This window comes from Bos taurus, chromosome 7 (assembly GCF_002263795.3).
Source record: "Bos taurus isolate L1 Dominette 01449 registration number 42190680 breed Hereford chromosome 7, ARS-UCD2.0, whole genome shotgun sequence".
Taxonomy (NCBI): Eukaryota; Metazoa; Chordata; class Mammalia; order Artiodactyla; family Bovidae; genus Bos; species Bos taurus.
The window spans coordinates 106,764,312-106,791,293 of record NC_037334.1 but is presented as its reverse complement, the minus strand read 5'-3'; the positions used below and the strand labels follow the sequence as shown (position 1 = coordinate 106,791,293).

The 26,982-nt window shown below is 44.2% G+C and overlaps 1 protein-coding gene across 2 annotated transcripts in view; it reads left to right on the top strand.

Annotated features, from left to right (window-relative positions):
- Positions 1-5,010: 5,010 nt before the first annotated feature.
- Positions 5,011-26,982, top strand: part of EFNA5 (ephrin A5) — a 290,410-nt gene continuing 268,438 nt past the window's right edge. The window contains exon 1 of one of the 2 annotated variants that reach the window (XM_024994616.2): positions 5,011-6,437. In XM_024994616.2, coding sequence (XP_024850384.1) covers positions 6,313-6,437 — 125 coding nt within the window. In that variant the 5' untranslated portion in view covers positions 5,011-6,312. 2 annotated transcript variants of the gene reach the window in all.

Sequence of the window (26,982 nt, the reverse complement as noted above, 5' to 3'; positions counted from 1 at the left end):
AGAGGCAGGTCAGGTGGTCTGGTATGCCCATTTCTTTCAGAATTTTCCACAGTTTCTTGTGATCCACACAGTCAAAGGCTTTGGCATAATCAATAAAGCAGAAATAGATGTTTTTCTGGATCTTGCTTTCTCGATGATCCAGCGGATGTGTGCATTTGATCTCTGGTTTCTCTGCCTTTTCTAAAACCAGCTTGAACATCTGGAAGTTCACGGTTCACGTATTGCTGAGGCCTGGCTTGGAGAATTTTGAGCATTACTTTACTAGCGTGTGAGATGAGTGCAACTGTAGGGATCCTAGCAAATTCAAGATGGAAGTTGAAGGTCACAGGTTGAAGGTAGAGAGTCGGTACTTTAGTAGAGGCTGTTTCTCCTCCCTCTTTTAGACTACACCCAGGAAACGCAACTGCATCAGAAACAGAAAAGGAGCCTTTCCTAAGGTCTAAGGAAAGCAAAGCTAGGGAAGAGTTCTTTCTAAAGATTCTGAGAAAGCTGTTATAAAAGGGGTCAAGAAGGGAGAAGGCTTCATGAAGCAACTTCAAACAGTCTGGGCGCAGGATAGCAGCGTGACAGTTTGGTGATGGAACCTGTTTCTTTGGGATGAACTCTGAAGTTCTAGGAAGACAGCAGGGTTAGCACAAATCACATTATGTGAGTCACCTGCCAGAAAGTTTTTTGTCTAGTTACTACTTTCTTAATCTTTGCTCTTGAGTTTATTTCCCTTATTATTTCTTCGGGGTATTAGTTCTCATTTAACTGCTTTCTTCAACAAGAGTTGCTTCGTCTGTGACTGTGGGGCTTGATTCACCAGCTTGTCTGGACGTTTGACTCAGTAGATTTCCACTTCTATCTGGCGGCAGCTAATACAGAAAGGAAATCCAAACTAATCTAAAAATGAAGACTAATTCATATTTTAGGAGATGGCATTCTGTTTTGTGCCACGTGAAAATTATTTTTAAAGTGTCACTGCATTTTGATAGTATCATGAAATTCAGTTCTTGGAAGTATCAATGTTCTTGCTTTGATGGTTTGCTTGGACATTTCTTCTAAGTATGGAGCTTTTCTTTTTTTTTTGCCTGAAATATTGAAATAGTTAAGGTAAAAATAAATTACCTAGATCAGTGACTCTTAATTTTCTATGCTGATTAGAATTCCCTGGGGAGCTTTTAAAAATTAGAGAAACCAAACCCCCACCCCTAACCAACTAAAACAGGGAGTTGGGTCTTGACATGGTTCTTTAAAAAAAAAAAAAAACCTCCCAAGGTAATTCTAACTTGTAGCCAAGGTTGGAACACCCATCTAGATACTTCCTGGCCAAAAAGTAATAAATAAATGAATAAACAGATGAATCCCTATTTGTATTTTAATTTGAAGAATTGCTTCAGTGTCGTTTGCTTTCAAAACACCAGTGTGCTTGTTTGCCTGTAGCTTTAAATCCAAATATATTTAGAATACAGCTAAACTTCTACAGTCCATTCTGAACCAACTTTTCAGGTCTAAGCTCCCAACAACCCTGTTTCAATCTTGTAGAACTCAAAGCATTCAAACACTCTCTGCACTTTGATTCTGTATGTTATGGTTTCTCGCTGTCTTCTCTGACACCCTAGCACCTTCTCCTATACTTGGCAAAAGATGACTTATGTTGTAAACACCAACTTTCGGAGTCATTGCCTCTGTGACACTGAGCTAATCATAATTATTTTATGTAATGCTGATTTGTATAAATTCAAATCACTTGAATATTTTCCTGAGCAGATGAAGCCATATTATCTGAAGAGACGAAGCCATATTATCTAATGATAAGTATACTTCACAATACCTCTCTACAAACTTCATCTACGAATGTATCTATCATATGACTTCTTACTTAGTTCAATATCAGTAATTACTTAGGTATATAATCCCAGAAGGAGGCATTTAAGTGTATGAATTATTTCTCATAGACATTTGAATTATGTTCTGAACAGTTGCAAATTCTGATGGCTTTTGTTCCTACTCCTTGAATCATTTTAAGGAAACCCATAATGTAGGATTTCTTTTTCTGCATAAAATGGGACCATACAGACTTAAACAAATTGGAAATATTTAAAATATCAGGACATCCATATTCTTTTGATATGTTGATATTTCACATTTGCTTACAGTGTGTGTTTCAAATAGGAAATAAGTGAATAGAATTCCTTTTTCTTTACTCCTTTTGGCTTTGCTGCCACAGGAAGCCAGCTTGCTAACTCCTGATACCTGATATTTCCCTGACTAAAAAGTCTCTTATGAGATTCAGCATTTTTCCCAAGATAGGAGTCGTGAATTCTCATCTTCCTAAAGATGCATATGTCCCTTAAAAGGGTCCAGAATATTTCCTGCAAAACTGCCTCAGTCATAGGAACACCTATTAGAGCTCTTATCTGAAAGACAGGGTAAAATGCAACCTTCTTGCAACAGAAAAAAAAAGAAGCTCATCGTAAAATAGGCCAAGAACTTGAACATCAGCAGAACTGGAGGGTGGAGGGTGGAGGTGGGGTGGGGGGTGGGTAGTGGAGCGGGGGTGGGGGGGCGGGGGGGAGAAAACGTTTTAAATGACAATTTGACTAAAAAAATTAAGGCTTATCCTTCAGTTCCCTAGCTTAAGTTTTCTGACTTCTCACTGCTGGAATTCTGTGAAACATACAGATGGTCGAGAAGAATTTCTGTTGATGGTTTTGGATACACATTTCTTAATGTGGCAAGGCACTTGGTTTGTTAGGGTGATCTGCAGCGCAGTCTACAAATTACAGGTTGCATTTCGTGTGTCTAGTCACAAGGGGACGAGTTACTTTTCCAGGACAATTTCAGGTCTCTCCAGATGGGAAATAATCCTGTAACTGAGAAACGACTCAGCGTTTAGGTGAGAGCCGGGGACACCCAGGTAACCCCACGTCGAGGGGGGACTGTTCCTTCCCTCTCCAACCTGCATGCTTGGTGGCCCTGGAGCCTCGGTCCCCCTCATCCAGGCCGGGCCGCGGGCAGTAGCCCCACTGGGTGCAGACCGCAGGCCCGCCACTGGAGGGCGCGTGGACGCTTCCAAAGAGCTCGGAAGCGCCTGCAAATCCAAGGCGCAGGGACCGGAGCGCGCCGGAGGAAAGACGCGATCTTTCCTTGTGCTCATAAGTACAGGGGAGAGCCTGCAGGCTCGGAAGCCGAACCTGGCTGCTTTCCTGGGATCAGGCCTTCCCACTAAGGCAGCGAATCCCCTGGAGCGTCAGGCAGACGGGACCCCAGCGGCCCCCCGGCCCCGCGAGGCCGAGTCTCCAGGCGCCGCAGCGCCGCGCGCCCCGCGCGCCTCCCCGACGCTGCCCGGCTCTGGGGCGGCCGCGCATAGCTGGCGGCCGGGTTGGGGGGCGGTGCGGGGCCCGAGGCGCTGCAGCCTTACTCTGGGAGCCCGGGGACACAAGACGGGTTCCGATCATAAGAGAACTCCCTCCCTGCCCTACCCCCCCCACCCCCCCCCCCCACCCCCCGCTCCCATTTCTTTTTCTGCACCGGATTCGTGCAGACCCTTTCTCCTCTGGGCAGTGCGCACTGAACCGACCTCGGACCTGAACTAGAAAAGGTGTTTCGGGTGTGTGTGTGGGGGGGGGGGTGGGGTGGGGTGGTCCCTGCCTCATTCAATGTCCTCCCCGCTGAGGGTTCGCACTGAATTGTTATCACTGTAAACTGATTTTCTCGACTTAATACACTGATTTTCTCGACTTAAAAAAAAAAAAAAAAGTGTTTTCAAAGCATCACTTTAAAGAAAACTCGCCCTTGCTGCCCTCGAACCTTGAAATCCCTGGTAGGAAGAGGGGAATTCAAAGGCACCTGAGAGATGCTCGGGTCGCCAGATAAGCCGGGCAGCGCGCGTCGTGAAGACCCGGGCGGAGATTTACGAGAACACGTGGTCACTGTGGTCCCCCTGCCCGCCGGCTGCTGAGACTTTGCTATTATTACTCGAGGGGCTCCGGAGACGGATTTCGGCTTTCCGGCGGCAGGGTGGGATAACCCGTTCCTTTGTCACTGAAGAACCCCCTCGTCTCAGGTAAAGAGACCATCCCGCAGCCCAGACGGAAAAAAAAAAAAAAGTCAGCATCCAAAGGGTTACGCGCAGCACAGCTGGGTTCGCGCGAAGGAGAGGGCGCCCGAGCACTCCCAGTAATTCAATTAGTCAGGTTTCTAGAAGGTGGGGCCCGGGATGGGGAGGGAGGGGGGGTTAGGAGGCGTGGGGAAGGGAGGAGATTAGGAAAACGCCTCTTTTCTCGTGGAGCAGACCAATCGGGTTGGATAGAGGGAAAAAAAAAAACCGAAAACCCCGATCGGTAAGCAAACAGCAGGCCGGGGCCAGACTGGCTGCTCCAGCCGCTCCCCACCCCTTCCCAAGTAAACTGCAAGGGGTGGGGGTGGAGGGGGGGGCGAAGAAAAAAAATCAGCCCACATGACCCGGGCGGCGACGGCGCAGGCTGCAGGCACCTCCCCCTGTCGGGCCGGGCTCCGCGCCGCGGCCCCCGCGCACCCGTCCACGTCCACGCGCGCGGCCCCGAGCTCCCGCGCGGCGGCGGCGGCGGCGGCTGTCGGCTTTACACGCAGGTCATTAACGAGGGGGCGTGCCCGAGGAGATTTTTTTTTTTTTTCCCATAAAGCATTTTCTCTCTCTCTTTTTCCTCCCCTTTCTCTCTTTTGCAAAACTGACTTTTACCCCTTCCCACTCCTCGCCAGTCGTTGCAATCCCTCCCGGGCTGCTCGTGCTGCCGCTGCTGCACTCAAGTTTATTTTCCCGCCTGGAGAAGGTCTGGGGATTCTCTTGGTGGTTTTCACACCCTCGCTGCTGCTGCGCCCGAGGAGGGAAAGAGGAGCCGCTGCTGGAGGAACTGGAAGGTTTTTCTGATGTAGTCATCGGGGAGGTGCCACGCGCTCGTGCGCTCTCTCTCTCTCTTTTCTTTCTTTTTTTTTTTTTTTTTCCCCTCCTCCTTTGGCGTTTCCAACTGATTGATGCATCTCTACAAGTTGCCGGGCTTGGGGTGGAACCGGTCGGAGTCGCAGGGACACTTCTGAGAGCTCCCCCCAGCGCTCTCGGCCCCGCAGCTGGGGGGCTCGGTCTGGCTCCCGGAAGGCGATCGGAGACTTGACATCGGCCCGTTCGGGAGTTGGAGGGGTTCATCTGCGAGGGGTCGTTTGCCCTCCCGCCCCCGAGCCTCACAGCTGGGTTGGCATAGCCCCGCGGGTCTCGGCATCCCAGCTCCGCCCGGCTGGCTGGTGCGTAACCTCTGCTCTCCGCGCGCCCCGGTGCACCCGCTCCCGGCCGAAGAAGGCACGCGCGAGGGGTCCCCGGGACTCAGCCCGCGGCCGGGTGTCGCCTCCCACCGCCGCCGCAGACGGACTCCGCCGGAGGAGGGGTGGGGGACCCGCCCGAAGACACGGGGGAGCCAAACTTTTCTTGGAGGTTTGCGAAGCAAAACGTCTCCTCCAGAGCTCCGCGGCCGCTCCCCCAGCTCCAGGACGCCGGTGGGGCTGGCCGCTCCGTGACTCCAGATCCCGCCCTTCTCGGCGTACCGCCCCGCGCCCACCGCGCCTGGGACTCCTCCGAGATTTCCAGGGCTCACCCGGCTCGAAAGCACCGAGGAGGCGGGGGAAACGGGGGGTCCTCCGACTGCCTGGGACCAAAGGCGCGAAGCCCCCCCTCCGCCCCCGCGCAATCCGCACGGAGCTCCCCTCCTGCAATTGCCGCCCCCCGCCCCCCCAAAGGCTGCCAAAGTAACTTGGAGCGAAGCGGGGCGCGGTGCCCAGGGCCCCGGGCGGCGGCGGAGCCGTGCGCAGCCCGCGCCGCCGCCGCTGAGCCGGGCCCGGCGGGCCGGTGTATGTCTCCCCGCGGCCGCGGCGCGCCCCTCGCGGTGACTGCGCAGCGTGCCGCCGCCCGGCCGGGCGCGCACCGCCCTCTGCCCGGGTGACCGGCCCGCCGCCGCCGCCCGAGACCCAGCTTGGCACCCCTTCCCCCGCCCCCGCCGCCGCCGCCACCGCACACACACACGCACGCTTCTCTCCATCTTGCGCTTCCCTTTTTTCCTCCCGATCCCTCCAGCGGGGCTGCGAGTTTGCCTTGATCGCCCCTCTACTCCGTCGCCTTCTTTTCTTCTCGCTTGTCTCCCCCCGCTCTCAGCTCGCTGCGCGCCTCTCGCCCCTCTGCGTTTGTATTTATTCATATTTATCTGGCCCCCGCTCGCTCGCGCTCCCCCGCACTCCCTGCGTCCGGATCCCGGCTCTCTCCCCGGAGTGGCGCGTCGGGGGCTGCGCCGCTGGCCAGGCGTGATGCTGCACGTGGAGATGTTGACGCCGCTGTTTCTCGCGCTGTGGATGTGCGTGTTCAGCCAGGACCCAGGCTCCAAGGCCGTTGCCGACCGCTACGCCGTCTACTGGAACAGCAGCAACCCCAGGTAGGGCGGCGGGGGGTGGGGTAGGGGCTGTGGGTCGGAGAAACGGGGCTCCCCGGGCCTCGGGGGCCCTGCGGACGGAGCGGCGGCGCCCGCCGGGGATCCGCGCGCCCTAGCCGGCCGCGGCGCGCGCGCTGAGTCTGCGTGGGCTCGGGCGCGGGTTGCTTGGGAGGCGCTCGCGGGAAGCGCGCCTCTCGTGGGCCCCCTCTTTGTTGGGGTGCGGCGGGGGAGCCTGGGTGCCCCCTGGGCGTCCCCGGGGCCGCCCGGACTGGCGGCTTCTGCGCAGCGCGGGGGAAACGCTGGGAAAAGGCGGGAGCCCGGGAGTGGAGACTTCGCTCTTGCACCCGGGCCGACTGGCCGGCATCCGGATCCAGGCGCGGGGCTTGGGCGCGGAGAGCCTTGGGCGCAGCGCCGCCAGGGGCTCCCTCCTGGAGCCTGGCTGCGCAGGGATTGCGGGGGAGAACCCGCCAAAGATCCTCAAAGTGTGTGTGTGTGTGTGTGAATTTTTCCTTCCCTTTTCCCCCGATGCGCTCGGAAGGCGCACTGGCTGGGGGCAGGGAGGGGGCCCGGGAGGCGGAAGCTGGAGGTTTTTATTTTCCTCTTTTAATTGCGAGGAGAGCAGGCGGCCCCCCCAGTCCGTCTGGTCCTGGCGCTCTTGGAGGTGGGGAGGACGCTCCCTCCTCCTGCGCCTCCGGGTGGGCGCAGGGGGCCAGAAAGTTGGATGGAAGGCCGGGTCACGGCAGGCTGGCCGAGCTAGCTGCCCGAGTTGCCTGCCCCCGGAGGTGGGAGCCCTGGGTCCGGAGGCTGGCGGCGCCGCCGGAGGCACGCGGGCGGTCACCTGGAGCCGGTTCTCCGGCGCCGCCCGAGCCCGCCGGGGACGCGGGGAAGCCGGAGACTCGCGCCCCGGGCCGCCCGAGCGCTCGCGCCGGCCACCGGCCGCAAGCGGACGCTCCTGGCTCACAGCCCCGGGACGTGGGGCGCGGGGGGGCTTGTCCGCAGGGCCGGGAGGCCCCCTCCGGGTCCAGGGCAGGTCGCAGCTCTCCTTTCGCCCGGGCAGCAGTCGGCCCCGCTGGGCCCACTTTGCTCTGCGTCTCCGGGACCGAGGCCGGCTTCCAGCGGTGGGCTGGTCTCCGCGCCCTCCTTGGAGGAGGGAAACAGCCTCGCTTATACCGAAAACCCCAGCTTTTTTTTTCCCCCCCCCCCCTTCCCCTGGGCTGGAGTGGAAGTTGGGAGGCCAAGGAAAGAGTTCGCGGTCGCTGCGCGCGTGGGGAGAGGCGCTGGCCGGCGCCTTAGTTTTTCCTCGCTCCCCGTGGCCCTCTCCGCCGGCCTTTGTTACTTTGGCACCGGAGGGCTTCCCCCTCCTGGAGGAAGGTCCTCTCCGCTGCAGACAGGGAGATCTCCCTGCTAGCGGTCCACCGGCTGAAAAACGGGGAGAGAGTACCCCCCTCCCACACACACACCCCTGCTGTCCCAGGAAAGACAGTCACACCCAGGTAGCCCCAGACTGATAGCAGCGCCTGGCCCAAGAGCAGACATCCCTCAAAGTTTGGCTGTAAAAAAACACATCTCCTGGAGAGGGTGATGGGATGGGAAACTCATTTCTTCTCTGACATGCCACTTACCACTATTAGGAAAAAAGACAAGAGAACCATCCTGCCAGAGGAGATGCCTTTTATTAAAGCTGACAAGACAAATAGGGCGAGCTTTCCAGTTGTGATGGTGTTAAAAGCAAGTCTCATTATGTTGGTTGGTTTTATTCCCCTTTGGGCTTTATTAGACAGCATATTCGAAAGAGAGGAATTTATATTTTAAACTTTAGTGCCTTATTAAATAAAATAGCAGTGCAATTGGTTCGTTGAATTTGGGACATTTTGCTCTTGCTTGTCTTTTCTTTTCCCCACCCCAAACTTCACAGGGTAATCTTTTTTTTTCTCATGGTATTCATTTATTGGAATACTAGGGAGTTCCACTCGTCCTGGAAGCATCAGCAACGTCCCCAGTCTACCCCTCCTTCTTAACCTGTCAAGCTAGTCTGAGTTAGTTTGAGGACATTTTATCTTAGGTTATCTCTGTTTTATGCTTTTGATACTGTTGTTTGGTTTGAGATTAGCACATTGATTTTTGTCACAGGTCATGTTTTTTAATAGATCTGCCCTGCCTGCGGAAAACTCTCTTGTTCAGGATGCCATGGTGTCTTTGAAGCTGCCCAAAGTTAATCTGTAGAATTTTAAAATACCAAGAGTATTCTCCGAGTCAGTGTTCTAATTTGAAGCTTGTGGAAATACTGTTTATTTCATCATTATCAATTTGATAATGTTTAAAAGGAAGAATGATGTACTCCCACCCAAGAGATTCAACTGTAATTTTAGTATTCTTAGAGATTTGTGACTGTGTTTCTCTTTATGTGTTACTGCAGTAAAACTTTTAAAAAGTAATATTTTAAAGCTAGGTACCGGTAGGCAGATTTATCTTAGAAATGTTGGTGCTTTTTTGCTGAATTAAGAAAAGTCAGCTTGGATGTAATTTAAAAGGAGCCAAATGCAAACTAAGTAATTTAGAAACAAACAGCTTATCACAAAAGATAGTGAAAAAATAGATTAGAAAATTTGAAGAGGTCTACTAATTTAAATTTTTTGTTTTACATTTTCTTTTTATCTATTGTTTTTATGTAAAGTAAGCTAGCCATGCCTTTTGATTTTACATGAATCATGTCTTTTAAGATTTTGCTAAATGAATAATATTATCAGAAGACTTCAGTCTTGTGGAAAAAAGTAGAGAACTTTAATTGCAACTTAAACAGACTTAAGAGATTTTTCTCCTGGAAGAAAAGTTAAGTGGGCACATTAAGATGGTAACAAGTGGATATTATGGCAAAATGAAGTAAATGAAGTATTTTAGCTTATACCTATGGACTTCAGTTTGAAAGTAAGTTTAGAATGAAATTAAAGTTAAGTATTATATCTTGATCACAAGGTTTAAATATCTTATACGTAACTTGTGCAGTCATAGTTTATGTGCTGTGTTGGGTTTCACTATTGAGAACTTTGATAATAGAAGTAGATCCATAGATCTAAGTTCACAGAGAAAAAAAAAAAAGGACAATTTATTTGCTGTCGGATAGTTTTACTCTTAGACTTGGTCTTCCCAGGTATTCACTTCTGAGAAATAAAGGTTCACTTTTTAAATGCTAATAACTTCTTAAATTTCCAGTGTTTATTGGGTGGTGGGCAACACTGATTCTATGTGTTGACTCGCTACAGATCTCAAAAATAGTGACTGGGACCTATCAATCTGGGCAGAAATATATGATAAGATTTTTGTAAGTGCATCTTTTATATTTTAAACATTTGAAGAATTGTATGAGTTTCACCTAAATAGTGAGAGTGATATTAAGATCCATTCAATGTTATGCTCTATTCTGAACTGGCCTGTTAGAGTTTGAGTAATTAAGAACCAAGTCAAGGAGAATATAGCTATTTGTCCTTAATTTAATAATGTAAAATACTTTTAAGTAACTTTTAAAAAAGATTTTCAGCTATAGAACTTTCTTTATATTCTCCCTTAGTAGCTACGCTAATAACCATAGAGATGGCTTAGTACTAAGAATATGCCTCTTAATCTGAAACATGCTATAAACAGTTTGATTCTTTCAAAGAAAATATTCAAACTGTGTCTACTGAAAAATTCTTGGATTCATTTGCCCATTTACCAAAATGATGCTGGGATAATTAAACCTATCTTCTACTGGTTTGCATTAATGGATGGAATGGTAAAATAATACAATGTGAAATATAACCATACTTCAAAAGTACTGATTCTCTTCACTTAGTTCTTTGCTTCTGTTAAGGTTTGAGAATCACCAATTTAAAATGTTATTCTCTTATGGGAAAAGATATCTCTATAGTTCATCTGGGATTTTATAAATTTCAACCTAATGGTATGTTTTCTTTGGACTTGTAAATTAAACATTTCATGTTAGAGTAGCAGGTAATTGACACCATTTAGTTTTGCTAACATGTAATCTTGAGTTGTGAAAGTGATAGGAATTCTAGATCAACACTTCAGAATCTTTCAGGCAGTATGTATGTGACTAAGCTGAGAGATGTAGTAACATTTTCCCCTAATCATAGCCCTTGCATATTATTTTCTCTTTCAGAATTCACTTGTTTCATTTTAAAAAGTCCAAGCTGTCAGTGTCATATATATATACCGTTATACCAACACTGTGCCTTTTTCACTGACAAACAAATGTCAGTATGGTCTAAATCTAAGAATCTGTTTTCAGGGAATATGGAAAGTTGATCTTGGTTTTGAAAGACCCTATCACCAACCTTAAGAACTCTAGTTTTAGAATTTTAAATCTTTTAAATAGTATTTCATATATTAGAAACAAAAGTTCTTGAAGTAAAAGACATTACTTAAGAGTCTTTTAACTTTGTTAACTCCTAACCTCAGTGTAACATTTTATTAGATACAGTGGGGTAACTTTGTTATTTTGGTGTTTATATCAGAGTTTTATAACCATCTGCTTTAAAAATAAAGCCTGTGTGATGGAAACTTATATCCTGTATTTTCACCCTTATCCGTTTGTAGGAAACGTGAAGTGACTTTCCCTCCTCTTACCCTTTCTTTATATAGAATTTTGTCGAAGAAAAGTGTGCTGCTTATTTTGGGCTAGTGTTCCAGAGAATTTTGAAAGCAAAACAAGCCACGGGGATGTTTTAGGTTCCACTGATTTTATGCATTGTGTTCTGTATTCGTAGTAAGCCATCAGAAACAGTCAACTGTCTTTTCCTTAAGAGACTGGAGCATCAGAGCTGTTTGAGGCACACTTGATGTACAGTCTAGTTTGGCATTTCCAGCGTGAGACCGAGGTCAATAAACTCTTCATGATGAAAAGAATGAGAGAGAGCCTTCAGTCAGTCGTTACTCCCTGTTAGTTGATTTCAGTGGTGTTAGCTAAGCCATTGGCTCACCAAAGGAGCATCTCGTCGCCATGTGTGTTCTGGCTGATAATCAAGAGTTGTAGAGGTCTCCCCATTTGAAGGCTGAGGATCGCATTTGGAGGGAACATTTAGTTATCTGGGGGCAAATTAACCTTGTGAATTTCTTGCCATTTAATCTTGTGAGATGCCTTCTGTCCAGTGGCCTGATTTCCTGTAGGATGGGACAGATAAAGATGAGCGTCTCCTTTTTTCTCCCCTGTTGCTATGAACCAAGCAAGCTACCAGCTTCATGCTGGGCCAAGAAAATGAATGAATACAATTAGTCCTTCAGGAGTCCTGGCCTTTGCAAGCTTAGAAGTATATGCCCAAAGAGTGTACCTTTGAGAAAGAGAAAACATTGAAATGGAAACAAAACATAGGAAGATGTTAAGAAGACAATTTCCTGTGAGCATTTGGTTCATTGTTTAATGTTTTTTTTTGTCCAGTATAAATAATTTGATTAATACTTTTCTAAGATGCGCCTTAGCCCTCTTCATTTTCTTTGTGTGTGTTGGTTTTGAATAACTTCAGGCAGTAATGAGAACTTAAAAAGCTGTGATATTTTATTTTAGATAATGAATCAGTCTTATGTTCACTGAGGCCATATAATCCATTTTCTTTTCAGAAACAGTATGCAGACTGTTAAAGTGGCAGGTCTGATTAGGATGTTGAAAAGGAAACGTGTGTGTCCTAAGTACAGTGAGGAAGGCCTGGCCTCCTACCAGGGTGCTCAGTCAGGGACTAGTCTTCCAAACCGAGAAAAAATTGCCTTCTGATCATTTGTGACGGATAACACCTTCATATTTAGGTGTAAAACCTCAAAGAGGAGTATGAGAAATGAGATATTAATATTCGCTTTAGTAATTTGTCTTATGATGGTGGTCTTAGACAGCGAAACATCAATAAATTGCTGTCTCTTTTAAGGGCCTGATTTATATTATTAAATTTATATTTTCTTCTGCTTCTCAGCCTAGACCCCGAGCTGTTTGGTAGAAAAGTTTCCTGTGATTAATTTGAACTTCCAGTGTTTCTGAATGGAATATTACTCACTACCAGGAGATCGGTTTCCCCTGAAATTTGCCTACATTCATGTTTTCAGAGATGTCAGTTACAAACCAGGCAGCACAAAGGCATAGAAGCACTCCGTTTAGAATTAGGAAGCAATGCTGCGGGGTTTTCTGTATTACAACTATTATGCCTAGTTTTTAGCATAAATAAAAAAGTTCCTTATATTTTACTATTCTTGATAATCTATACTCCTGATTGTGCTCTGAGGGATTTATTGCGAACTACTGAAATCCCTATACTATTTTCTAATCTGAAATCCATGTAGATGGAAACTTGACTTTGAGGTTTTTGAATATAGTATTCAAGCAGGGAGTCACAAATTTCAATAAAACCATTATTTTAAGACAGTGAAAACTTCTCCTTGAGTTAGCCAGTTGCTGAGAGACCGTAGTGTGCCACAGTGAAGGTTAGCTCAGCTTTCATTCAGGTGGAATTCTATCATTTTCAATAAGGAAAAATAAACCTTTGTCATCTCGAGAAACATCCTTCGTGCAATTGACAGTTGACAGGTTGAAGAAAATGTTACTGTCAGGCCTTATTTTCCCCTCAAGTGAGAAATAAAAATAGTTTTGAGTGATTTTTTTCGAAAAAAAAAATCTATTTTAAATTATTTCAAAATGGAGGGGAAATGTTTTCAGCTTTTACATATATGTCATAGAATTAATCTGCCATTTGCTTCAGGGAAGGTCATCAAAGTGCCGTTCCCATAGGTTATCTCACAGCTTAGTTCCTAGGGTATTAACTTGAAAAAGCCAAATTCAGCTGATTTATTTGTGACAGGGTATCACCGAGCATTTTCTGATGGAGTTCTGTAAAAGATGTAAGAGACCAATATTATTCCTTTTACTACTTGTCAAGTGACCTGATTCTCAGAACTGGGGATCGCGGTTCTGGTGTGAAGGACGGGTGGGAATTTGGGTTTTGTCGTAGCTCTGTGTATGTGCATTGGACCTTCAGGTTATTAGCACACTAAGAGCAGACCTTTTTTAAAAAAAAATAATGGCTTTGCTATTAATACTTTTCAGTCACTGCCCAGCCTAATCCGTAAGTTTCCATGTGGAAGTGCATGCATATATGCTTGGAGATGAGAAAAAACATATATCGAAGTTCTTGTTTCTCGATTTAGAAAAAGCTAGGTTTTTGGCTTTCAGTTAAATCAGCGTTTCTTTTCTTTCCCCCAGAAGCAGCCATCTTGTTTTAAGACCGACTTTATTTCTTTCATGAAAATGGTCCGGAAATGAATATGGACGATAGGAAAGGGCTAAACCACTTTATAGTCATTTTGAGCAGGGATCCCCCTTGAAAGCTCTGTCTTACCTGTGAGCACACTGAAAATGCTATCTTCTCGAATTTAGTTGTCAAAAATGGATATTTTAACTTAGTAATGATATGTTTTAAACCCAGGCATATTATAGTTTCATGTTAAGTATTGGGCTGTACCATATTTACATACGTATTTTTCTCTTGAAACTTACAATTTCTCAGTCATATATTAATGTCTCCTATTATCACTGCCCCCCCCCCACCCTGATGTTCTTTTTCTCACTGTACTAAGTAGTCTCTTAAATTTGTTGGTTGATAAATATTTTTTCCCCCAAATTGCTCAGCAGTCCAAAGAATCTTTTTCTAGTATGTGGTACTGATAAAAACATAGGTATCTCCAAAAAGAAGCATTTGGGGTGCTTTAAGAAGTGTTATACAAAACCAGAGCCTTTCCGCTCCCTGCAACATAGGCTTTCACAGTCTCATGACTAAACCGTTCCTGTGGGTTATTACAGTTATTTTGGAAGTAAATTCATATTTGTTATTAAAAATAATGTGAGTGCCCTGAGACTGTTGTATTTTCCACCATGTTTTAAATTTCTGGATGCATTTGGAGGAACATGTGGCCTAGTAAACTTTACCAAAAATTTATATTACGCTTCTTGCTACTGCATCTGCTTGATGATGTCTGGGAACCTTATTCCTGTGCACTGCAATAAAAACAGAAATTCTTAAGAATAATTTCAAAGTACCCTGCCTCAGTCAGTCTGATTAAACTGGGCACAGATTGAGTACTGCTGATGTCACAGATGGTTTTAGTTCATTAGAAGTAGGATTTTTGTTGGTTGCAGGGGCAGTGTGAAGGCGATGCATAAAGTACATGTTTTGGAATAAGACGTTCATCTCATGGACTTCTCGTTACAGTCCAGGTGGGAGTTAACAGCTTCTGTTACCAAAACCCTTTCCTCCACTATCCATCATCTGTTGTTCTGTGGCTGATGGAGAAGGCTACAATAACCAAGTTGTTCAAAGTGACCTTTTTGTTTGAAATGAACTAGCAAATTACTTTTGTTTTCCCTTCCTGCCTCTAAGGTGTCAGAATGTCCATTCTGGTTTCAGTAGTGATTTATTTATGCATGTAGAAACTGTAATTAATAATTAGCTCTTGCCTCTGAACTATGAAAGCACATGTTGTAAGAGTAAATGGAAGCATCTTCTCCTGTCCAAAATGCTGTTTTGCGGTTTTGAGGCGGTCGTGGCTTATTTTGGTGGGATAATTGTAGTGCTGATCGTGGTCTAGATGTTGATGGTGGTGGGCGTGATGTGAAGTTTTGTGGTTCACAGGTGCCAGCGGAAAATATGGCTTTGTCACATTCCCCCAACTTTAATAATAGATAGGGGATTTGACCTTTTGGTGAGGTTTTCTTTAATAGTATTTCATTTTATGGAGTCAAATGGGGATTAGGGAGGAAAGGAAAAATAAGTCTAGATATGGGGAAGTCATCTTTTGTGTTCAACAATTAGGTTAAACAAAGTGGGGGCAAATGAGCCTGGTTCCCCTGCTGTTGTTTCGGGGCCAGAGAATACAGGCAGATGTCGGCCTGTGGACGTGGTGACCTCTGACCCACACAGCACGACCGCTGCCCTGGCTCACAAGTGTCCCCAGCGAGCATCCCGCCGCCGCAGCAGCCCCCTTTTGAAGTGACTGACACTGGTGATGGAGAACCTGAAGGGGATTCTGTAGCTATTTGCAGCTCTCCCAAATCTAAGCCTGCTAGCTTCAGTTTTAACTTCCTCACCTTCCCTTTGATGAACCACGTTTCTTTGTGTGGCTTAGACAGCGCTTCTGTGACTTCCAGAAGGGACCTGTGGCCCCGTAGTCCCCATCAGTCTTTTCCTCCCAAGAAATTTATTCATCGGGTTGGGATAATGGAGGAGGCTCAGATGTATGGTTCCGCCGCACCAAGTGTGTGTCTGCTTTATTTAGCTAATATGTTTTTCTTTTTTTTTTTTCTAAGACAGGTGAAAGCAGTGATTTTGTTGCAGGCCTTTTCTTGTAGCTTCTGCTTTGCAATCTTGCCCGTAACCCCTGGGTTCAGACAGACCATTAACCTTTCAGATACTGTGGCATTCAGAATTTTCTTCATATATTTGTTTACTGTTACTGCTTCAGGAAACTTTTATGCCTATTTCGGGAGTTTTCTGGCAGGGGCTCTGTTTATTAAAATCTAGTGACCCGGCACTAAATGGGGTACAGTTCAGATAGTGGGGCTCCTGACGGGGTTTTGTGTCAAACCAGAGAAAATAATAGGGAAGTGAAAGCTGCCAAAATGTGTCTCCCAATTACTAATTAATCAGGCGAGAAAGGACCTCAGTGACGGAGCTGGTGTCTGCCATGACAGCAAAGAAAGGGACGCCTGGTTTTAAACGCTGGATAAAGCAAACTCAAGTAAGCCTCAGGGGACACAGCACCCAGAGAGCTGATATCACAAATGTTCATTTTTTACATCCATGTGAAAACCAAAATTGAAACTGAATCGTTGTAGTTCACTGATAGTATCAAGACAGGAAGCTATTCTTTATGCATTTTGCTTATTAATAAGCAATGTCTTTATTCTTATAAATATTTTAGTATGGATTTAATAGTATTCTTGGTTTTAGTATTGATGTAGCATTGTATACATACTTTATCCTCGATAGAGACTCGGGGGGAAACATTAAAAATTTCTTTTTTTAATCATATGCCTGTCATCCATATTTTAAGCATTGCTGTAATTGAAGAACAAAATTCTCCCCTCCCCTGGAAATATATGTGTTTGCTGTCTCAGAGTTTCTAGTCTCCTCTACCTGTGTTCCAACTATGGTTGCCGGACCCATAATTAAATGCCTGTTACTAGTGTATTTTTTCCATAGCATTTACAACCTAAAAAGAAGAGGGTCTTGTGTGGAACTATAGCTGTCAGGGGAACAATGAAACTAATTACACACTCTGCTGTCACCATTGTCAGCTATACTCTGGGGACACCAGCAGCGTGCTGGAGTGTGGGTGTGTATGTATACAGGGTATTCCATGTGAGTATACTCTCATGGGGTCACGCATACCTGATGGCGTAACCTAAAACTCTGGGATCCCTGAAGCAAAAAAAAACAAACAGTATAAAGACAGTCTAATTCAGTTAATTAAATAGAAACAAAGCGATTCTTGATTGGGAAGAGGACTCCCACTTTATTTATTTATTTTTTTAAATTAATTTTATTTTATTTTTAAACTTTACATAATTGTATTAGTTTTGCCAAATATCAAAATGAATCCGCCACAGGTCCCACTTTAGTATTTGTTCTTGAAAACCTGACCTGGGAGAGTCAGCAATACTTATTGCTCTGAATGTCTCCTTATTTTGAGTGTCATTTTGGGATGGTCCTGTTATCCATACATCTGTGCCCTTTATTTACTGGGTAACTATCTCTTTCACACATTGTTATTTCTTAGCTCTGGAGTTTGGTGTTGGTATCTGGTTGTTTGAGGACTGATCGCTTTGTTTATTATGTATATCTCTCTGTTCCTGTATTTCTCCTTTGATGGCTTTGGCCCATTTCACTCTTCAGTAGGTGGATTTGGGAAAGAAAATTAAAAAAAAAAAGATATTTCTGAGATGTAGAGGAGTTCTGGTGTGAGATTTGGTAAGAAGAGACTTTGTGGCTATTGAATAACTTGAGGTTTGGAATCAGTTTTGAATTTCAATCATCCATGCCATTCCTGTTCTGTGGTACCACATAGAATCAGGACTTGACCGTAAATAATATTTTCCATTACTACTTTGATTTCTTGGGTGAGTTCTCCTTACTGTATTTAAAACCAGAGCCAAACGGGTAAATGCAGGAATTATATGTTGATTTAAACCTGAGTTTTCCGAAGTTTTCACGTTAAAGGAATATTATAAAGATCAATATCTAACGGTGGTAATATATTTCTGTATTGGATATCTAAAAGCTACAATTGGTAAAACATTGAGTGATACCTTCAGACAGTGGAAGGCACGCAGTGGATTCAGAGGTGGGTGAGGCCACATCTGTGCCCTTAAGGACCTTGCAATTTTGTGTACATTTAAGAACTGTATACACATGATCACAATGCAGAGAGGAAGACACTGTTCTCGTCACATATGTGATCTTCACCTCTGGATTTATTCAGCAAACGTTTATTGAGTGTCCACCGTGGGTCGGGTGTGGCTCTTGGTGCTGGGGACAGTGCAGTAAACAATTCAGAAACAGCACCCATACCATCCTGAAGCAGTCAGTTTCCAATTTCTAGATCACTGCTTTTCATACTCTGATGTGCCACAAGTCCTCTGAGAATTTTCTTGAAATGCAGAATTTAATGCAGTAGATCTGGGGTGGGGCCTGTCTGCATCTGTAGTGAACTCTCTGATACTGATTCTGCTGACCCAGGAAGCACAGTTTGAGCAGCCAGCTTCTAGATAAATCAGCAGGGAGAGAGATCACTTCTGGTTCCTCACCAAGGGCTCCTGGTTGTTCTCGCCCTGAACTGCCTGTGTGGTTCTGCAGTTTCTCAAGGGGCTCAGTGTGTGCAGGAGTGTGTGCAGGAGTGCAAGTTATTTGTCTTCAGACCCGGTGGTCGTCTTTATGTCTTGCGACTTTACCCCCAGGTCTCGGACAAACAAAATAGATTTTTACATTGAGGTTTATGCATCGTTAAAATGCACCGCTAACAAAAGTAACCGGCCAGGGGTTTGGACGGAAGTCTTGCTCTCTATAGACAAATCTTCTGGAGTGAAAAAATTGTCTTGGTCCAAAAAATCTGAGGATCCTGTCATAAATGTCTCAATATATTTGCAAACCCTCCCCAGAGATATTTTCTGTGGCAATGCCAGAATTACACCTCAGAAACAGATTTTTAAGACTTTCTAAGTGAAATCCATATGGTAATCCATATGGTTAAATGAACCCCAAATGTTCACTTTACATCCAGCCCAGAAGATGACTAACAACTTTTGTGCTTCCTCTGACAGGGTTTCTTGTGGGTGACGTTAGGAGCCTACACTTCTATGGAGATTTGGGGAAAATACCTATCTGCTCTAAAATGCCATAATTTTAGTGTCCTTAGTGGGAAATCTTTGTTTCTGTAGAGTCTCAGTGGTATAAATACGTTTGTATTTTTTTCATAGCCTGTATATCATTTGCTTTTGCAAAACAATTGTGTGATGCTTGTTTTCACGAATAAAGGGTGAAAGTAATTAAATTCAGATTACCCTGCCTGCTTATTTATTGTCACTTCCTCTCTGGGTGTGTGAATACAATATTCCCACTCTCCTAAGTGAACTTGAAAGTCTTTGAAAGCATAAGTAGACTTATTCAACTGATACACCTCTATGCAACGATTATTGAAAGATGAAACTGTCTTTAGATCAGCTATATTTGTATGAAAATAAGCCAAAAGAAGGGGAGGATGGTGAGCACTCTTAATTCACGCATACTTTCATTTTCTAACAAAAATTTTGCTGATGCCTTTTTATAGTTAATTATCAAGCAGAAGGAAAACTTTTCATTTTTAAATCCTTGGCAAAAATGGGCTTAATTATTGTGTAACTTTTGTGAGAACTATGAATATTATTTAGAATAGTAAATCAAGACATGTCTCTTTTGCTTGACTTTTTGTAGCTTAATGTTTATGCTCGTTAGGGTGTAAATAAGCGTCTGGGGCAATGACTTTGAGGTGACATCCACTTCAGTGTTCCCAGTCTTATGATTCTCACAGATAAAGAAGTTTGAGAATCTTCCATGACTTTGTGTGAACTTAAGGGTGTCCTAAAAGAGACGTATGCTTAGAAGATTGTTAAATTTAGAAGTAGGATATCTTCATTGATTAATGACGTCATTTGCATATCCCTAAAGGAATGGCTTTGTTCAAACTGGAGTTGACACACCTAAGCTTTGTGGTCATTGCCATGTTTAGATAAAGCAGAAGATGCTCAGTAGTCCTCATTATGGTTTTGCCCCTCCATTTTTAAAAAAAAGGAAAATAAATACATTGAATAGCTTTTATTTAACTCATGGCTGTTAACAGTGATTTGTCCTCATTCACCAAACAGTTTTTATTTAACTCAGGACTATTAACAGTGACTTCTCAGATTAATAGGTTGTAACCGAGTTCTTTACACATCGATATTTGTACATTTACAGACTGCCTTGATGGTATAAAGTAAAAGCATTGAATTCATGTACCTTTTTGTTTTGAATTTTATAATAGCAGCTGTTTTGTATAAAACTTCAAGTGGGTTTACATGTTGACTAGGCACGGCTCAGAGAGGAAGATGTTAAAAATCCTGTAACCGATAGATTTTTAATTGTCTTTGTTAACATTTTAGTTACATTTCAGATCTAGTTAAATTTCAGCCCTGAGTCTAAATACACCATTCCTTTCATAGTGATGAATTTGAACCTCAGTTTCTTCATCCTAACAAATAAATGGGCATGAGAAAATTGTCTGCCTCAGATCTGTGAAAATTTGAAGGAAAATACAGTAGGACTTTAAAAAGGGTTATAAAAATTCAAATAGAGATTGAGGGGGTACCTCCGTTTGCATTGACGCAACTCTGTAACTCCATATGTTCTTTTAAGTTGCATAGAAATATATTCTTGCAAATAATTTATTGTCAAATCATCATGGAAGATTTGACCTTTTAAAAAATCAAGTCGTCTTATTTTGTAATACGTATCATCCCTGCTAGATACTAGTTATGCATTTACATCAGATTTCCTCTTAAAGGAATTCACATTTTAGGCTTATCTTGTAATTTCTCTGAGAGTAATAAAGTGTGAAGACTAGACACTGGAGAGGCCAGTTGGCTGGGGCCTTCTTCCAGAAAGGAATTTTGGATCTCCTTTGTAAAGTTGGTGCTCCCAGCTAATCTCTGCTTCATTGCTTCCTCTTTGACGTCTGAAACCCTAATATTCTGCTTTGGACTTCACAGGTATAATGAGGTATCTCCATCTCAAAGGAGAATTTAATGAATACTGACACCCTTTTGGAGAATGCTTGTATTTCCAATGAGGAGCTTGTTGAAACAAATCAATTCCTGTCTGGGACTGTTCCTCACGGGCAGCGTGGTTGTCTCTGGGATCCTTGGATTCTTCTGCCTGCTACTGCCAGAAGAACAGGGCTGAGCCTCTTGACGCCTCTGTGCTTAAAAATCTCCTGTTATCGACTGCTTTTAAACTTAGTGCATGCTAATTATACACACATTGATGTTAGGAGCATAAATAGATCATAACAACATCTAGCTGGGAAAGGAAACAGAATTTGTCAAGGCACACGTATTGGAATGCACTGAAACCTGAGTTTCTTTAACACATTACTGTCAAAGGGCCACTTTCCTCTAGAATTGTCTGGTGGTGACTCAAAGCAGGTTTTACTTCATATGTTTATAGTTAGTCAGAAGAATAGCAAGTGTTCCTGTTACTTGTTTTAGAATAGCAATCGTATATGATTATTTTGTGACACTTTTCTCCTGATGATATAAACCTCACTTAAGCTCCTCCCCACAGTGTAATTCATAAGGGAAATTCTCAGTGATCCTTAAATCACTGTAACCCAGAGATTTCGTGACAACCAAGGGCAGCGCTTGGCCAGTAGCAATAAAACTGACGTGAATATTAGCAATAGCAAAATTATTTGAGAGACCCCTGATGACTCCGCATAACTGATTTCCCTTCAGAGTTCAGCGTTTCAATGTTTGGAATTGCTATGCTCACCAGAGTATCAGTCTGATTTTACGTTTGAATTGTGTCATACAGAAGTGGGTTTCTTTGGCCCTGCTAAATTGGAAGGTAAGATTTGTCAAGAGAATGAGCTTGCTATGAGTTTATTTTGAGTTTTAAAATTTGCAATTCTAGGTTACCTGGACTCAGTGCCTGATGAATGATTAATGGTTCCAATCTCTCCCGTGTTCTAGGCTTCCTTTCTTGGTGATAGAGTAGTCAGGAAGTTTAAATTTTGATGACTTACTTTATTGACACTCTGTATTATTAAGAAAAATAATTCCTTACAACTCATGTATCAATTTAAACATATCAGCTAGAGGCTTCATTTCAGCTAGGCTGACTCAGTATTTTCTTTCCATGAGAGCATGTTGATTGATCAAATTGAGTGTATAGCAATCCAGTAATTCCTTAAGATGTTGAAATGATTAGATTGAGTTGCATTTAAATTATTTAGCTTTTATTAATATGGTAAGTTATGTAGTAAAGATTAGAGCTGAACATATTTCAGTGCCTTTGATGAATTTAAATAAACATGATGGAAGAAGCCTACCCTGATAACCTAACCTCCTACCTCATATATTTTGAGGAGGAGTATTTTGAATTCTCTTCATTCTCTCTGTGAAATGCCAAATTATGTCAATGTTTTTTACATGTCTAAAATATAGACAGTGGTGAACTGCCTTTTATGATTAGGTTGCCATAAACTCGAATTTTAGCATTTGGACAGTTGCAAATTGTCTTCAGTTTCTCTCCTGTTGAACTTTTCAGATCATCTGACTGTCCTTCTAGAAATATTATAAAATGCGAATGGCATGTATAGTTAGGTCTTTAAGCACAAACAATGACGTCTACTTACTGATTTGAATGCATAATAAGCATCATAATTGGTTATAGCCAACAACTATGAATTTCTTGCCTCAGATATCTAACTGAAATCTGAGGTAATTTTTTATGGTTGTAATCATTTTAGTAAAAACTTCCCAACTGTAACTTCAGGTTAGTTTTCTGACAGTTGACTCCTTGAAAAAAAAATAAACCAACTGGGCAAATATAAAGATATTTATAGTTAGTTCATTTTATTTTTTAATAAAAAGAGTATCTCTATATTTACACCAACAAAAGGCTACGTAAACTTATGGAAAGCCTCCACTGATCCCAGTATAGTATTAGAACTACCACCTTCCCCATCCCACCTGCCATCCCTTGGTATGGGACTGTCATTGGTGGGAAGAGAGTGTTTGTGACTTTTCTTTCCCCAGTTCCTCTCTTCAAAGGTAAAGATTTGCCTTCTGAATGCTGCCAAGCAGGAGACATGCGTAGTAGTCTTCACCATAGCTAACTCTGAACTCTGGGTGTTTGGTGATCCGAGTTTCCTTTTAGGACGCACTTGAATTGGTGGTATACCTGGCATCCAGTTCGGGAGTCAGCCAAGGAGTTTGGAGGAACCTCCCCTAGGGCCCTTGTGGGCAGAGAAGGCAACCTTTGGCAAGCTCAGGGTGCCTGATCCCATCAGGGCCCTGCTGGCAGGACGTGCAAGGGGTCACACTAAGTGGATTTGCACCACTGCCCAAGGAGGAGTGTGAAGACTGCAGTCATCAGTGTCCGAAGATGGTTGGTTCTTCTTGGTAGAAACTGCTCATTCAGGTCGAAAGTCTAACCTGTTTGGTTGAATGGCCTCCCTTCCTTTCTCTGAGAAAGTGGTTTGGACAGTAATCTACTTAATCTAGCTCGACAACCCTCTTCCTGCTGGTTAAAATAAAATCTAGAAAACTCGGGGGACTCCCCAGTGTTGGGTTCTGCTTGGAAGGAGCTTCAAAACAGCGGCTGCAAACTGCGGTCCATGCCGACCGGGTCCGGGGCTGGCTGGACCGCTCAAAGCCGCCTGTGGTCCCGTTTGGGCAGCACCCAGAGCCGGCTCGGGTCTGCGTGTTAGGAGGAGAGAAGGGCCGCGGGGCGACCACCAGGGCTGGAGCTGGACTCGGACAGGCGCCCGTGTGGGGAGAGGCCGGCGGCCTCTACAGCCAGCAGGAACCGAGGCCGGCTCCACAGACGCGGGGAGACCCGCAGAGGAGCGCGAAGGTGCGGAGCTCTGGGTCCTGGCGGTCCCGCGATGCTGTGTTCTCACGGGCACCGCAAAGGGAGCCTTTTGCTGGAGAGGAGCGAGAGAGGGGGCGGGAAACCTGGATTCCAGGCTGATCCTCCTCCCTCGCGGGTACCTGTCCGGATGCCTCTGTCAGGCTTTGCAGCTTCAGCTGTCATGTCAGATTCACACTCTCTCGGGTCTCCTAAGTGCTTCAGCTTCCCCCAGGTATCGGACGGGCCAGGGACAACCATATGCCATCTGAAGTGAAGAGGCGATGTCCTTATTACATGAAACATTTCAACTTTTTTTGGAAAGAAAATTAAATCGTTGAAATGTGGAACAGATTCCCTTGTTTCAAAAGTGGAGTACTTTGAGTGAAAACTGACTGTATTTTTTTTTTTTTTTTTACCATTCAATTCAAGAACCCAAACAAACAGCTGGCTGACTTATGTTTTAGTAAAAACCATCCTGGTACATTTACTAACTGGAAAAGTAAACATCCTTAAAATGAAATTCTCATGCGTCCTGACTGCTAAGTGATTTTTAATAAAGACACAGTGAAACCAATCGCATGTCTGGATGGCCTTTCACTTTGACGGATACTGTAAACGTCCCTGCATCTTAAATGCCTGTCTTTCTGTGACATTTGATGCGAACACACCAGGGCTAAAGACCACATGCAGGCACATACCAACACAATTAGAAAATGCATTAATTGTCAAGGCAGTGATCAGAATGTTCTGCTTCACTCAGGCTAATAAGGAGCAACTAACAAATGATGTCACAACAAAGCCTGGAATGCTATGAACAGAGAGAAAGCGCATCTGTTCAGGGTATCAGGAACTGCTTCCTGAAAGAGGAATACAGTAGTGTAGGCTTTGGACGATGGATATGATCTTCATAGAGATGGAGACAAGCAGGAGAAGACCATTCCAGGGAGTCACAGCAAGAGGAGTGAAGACTTGCTGGTGGTAGCTTTGGAGGTGGATTTGGGGGCCATACAGAAAGTAGTTCATTCTGAGTCAATGAGATCCGGTGCAAGATTGGAAGCTTGGGCTGCAGTGGATTAGCCATGTTGTGGGGTGTCACCAAGAAGCTTCTCATATTGAGGGGAGGGTCATTATGATGGATTATTCTTTATAATGGGTGAGCTAGCTGAGTGCTCATATGCGTTATCATTGTTCTGCACCATTGTGTATCTCAGCTGCTGTTTAATTGACTTGCAAATATAACCGGTACTGGAAAATTTTGAAGGTCTCGAATTAGGTCTGGTTCATAAGTGGTTAGGTGGTAGGAAGGTAAAAACCGGGGCAGTTTTAGTATTTCCAGATGGCACCGCATGGTGCTCTATCACACATAAATTACTTCTCTGATTTCTAGATTGAGCAGTTGTTTTCAAACTTAATTTTTAGCCCCCCCCCCAAAAAAAAACCCCATTATTTGCAAAGATCATTAGCAGAAAACTAATATGTAAAAAAAAAAAAGCAGATGCCATCATTCAAACATCAGGCTGCATTTAGGAGAGATTGGCAGCTAGGGCACCCCCTCTTCTGCTCCAGAGAGGCTGTGCAGAGGCTCCCTGGGCTGGCTGTATGAGTCCCTTTTCAAAACCCCAAATACAGCCTGGGTGATTACTTAGAGGAGTGCGGGATGATTCACCCCTGCCTTTTCAGGCACAGAAGGGGCCCCGTGCCCCTCTGGAGATGGAGGTATTTCTCCCATGGCTCCCGTTTATCAAGCCCTTACTGTATACCAAGCATGGTGCTTTACGGACTCCTCAGTCATTATCAAGTATTTAATCTGGACAACACCTTCTAAGAAGAAGGCATTATAATGACCCTGTTTTACAGATGAGAAAACTGAGCTTTATATACTTTGACCTTAGCCAGTTAGGTGGCCCTTAACTGCTTCTTAGCTGGGCTGTGTGGAGTGACACTCCATCTAAGAGAACTCAGTGAAGTATCGAAAGGTCACCTTGAGATAGAAGGTTCCAGGAGGCAAAGGGGATAAGAACATAGAGACTGTATGCTGATACGAAAGGAGGGTTAAAATTGCACACCTATGTTCCCCCTTGTTGAGCGTTTAATGGACTGAAAGGTTGCAAACTGCAACTGGTTACCTACAGCAGATAATTAGTACCCCTGGAGGTTAAATGTTTCATGGACTCATTCTTTGGCGCTAATTGTGAGTCTGTGTGTGTTGTATACGAAGAATACTGGGACTAGTAGGGAATTCACATGCCAGCTAGCTGTTCCTCTATGTGTTTGGGTAAGCTTGACTCCTGAGGCCTGGCTAAATATAATAATATTTTCAAAAGAATTTCAGGAACATTTGTAGAACTCCTTAGAATAAAAGCTGGAGTTTAACAATCATATTGTTGGGAAAAGTTCACCTATATTTCATCTAAATTCCTGTACTTTTGGTCAGCTTTGGTTTACATAATAACTATGAATTCACTTAAAATTAAAAAAAAAAATACAGCTTCCGCCTCCTTCACATTCAATACGTTCTGATCAAGAAGCGTGTGTTTTTAATGGTATCGAGAACAGCCTATGAATGCTTGAATTGACTCTGTGTCCCAAACCCCACTCCACACTCCCATCTCTCCCCTTTTCTTACTTCCTTTCATCATGGGAGTTTTTTGTCCGATAGCTTAACAGCCAGTAAATTATTCCTGATTAGTTTCAAAGACAAAAGTCCCCCGATAGGATGTGGGTGGCTCAGGTTCCTCACTACTCTCTGGAGAGACAGCATGGGAAGGAAGAAAGAGTTTTCGCACCTTATCCATAGTGGACATCTGCTTTGCAGGCTAACCCAGGTCTGTCAGCTGAAATATGTGCCTGGAAACATGGGGTGATTCATCACCAGGCAGAACCTTTGTGGCTCTGCAGTGGAAGTTCTTAGCCCTTCTTCTACTTCAGTGTATATGAATGACATTGATACGCAGATAATCCTGAGTTTGTGTATACTATCTACATCTTTGTTTGTGTTCTGTTCCCTGGATGATAAGACTCTTGACGTCAGGGATTGTGGTTTATGTACAGAAACACTACATACAAGAACTGGCCTGGGATGGTTAAAAATCTGAGGCACATCCTGGGTATAATTCTCAGCTTCTCAACTTAGCAGGTGCTGTGGGCCTGGACAAGTTGCTTAACCTTTCCCTGGTTTACCTACCTCAGCTGTAAATGAGAGGAATAAAGCTATTTATCTGTTAAGTCTTATTGTGATTATTAAATGACATGTTACATTAGAACAATGCCTGGCACAGAGTATGTGATTCGTAAATGCTAGCTACTAATAAATACTTTTGCGTGACTTTCTCTATTTTCATTATTATGTACCAAAAAAAAAAAAATTTTACACT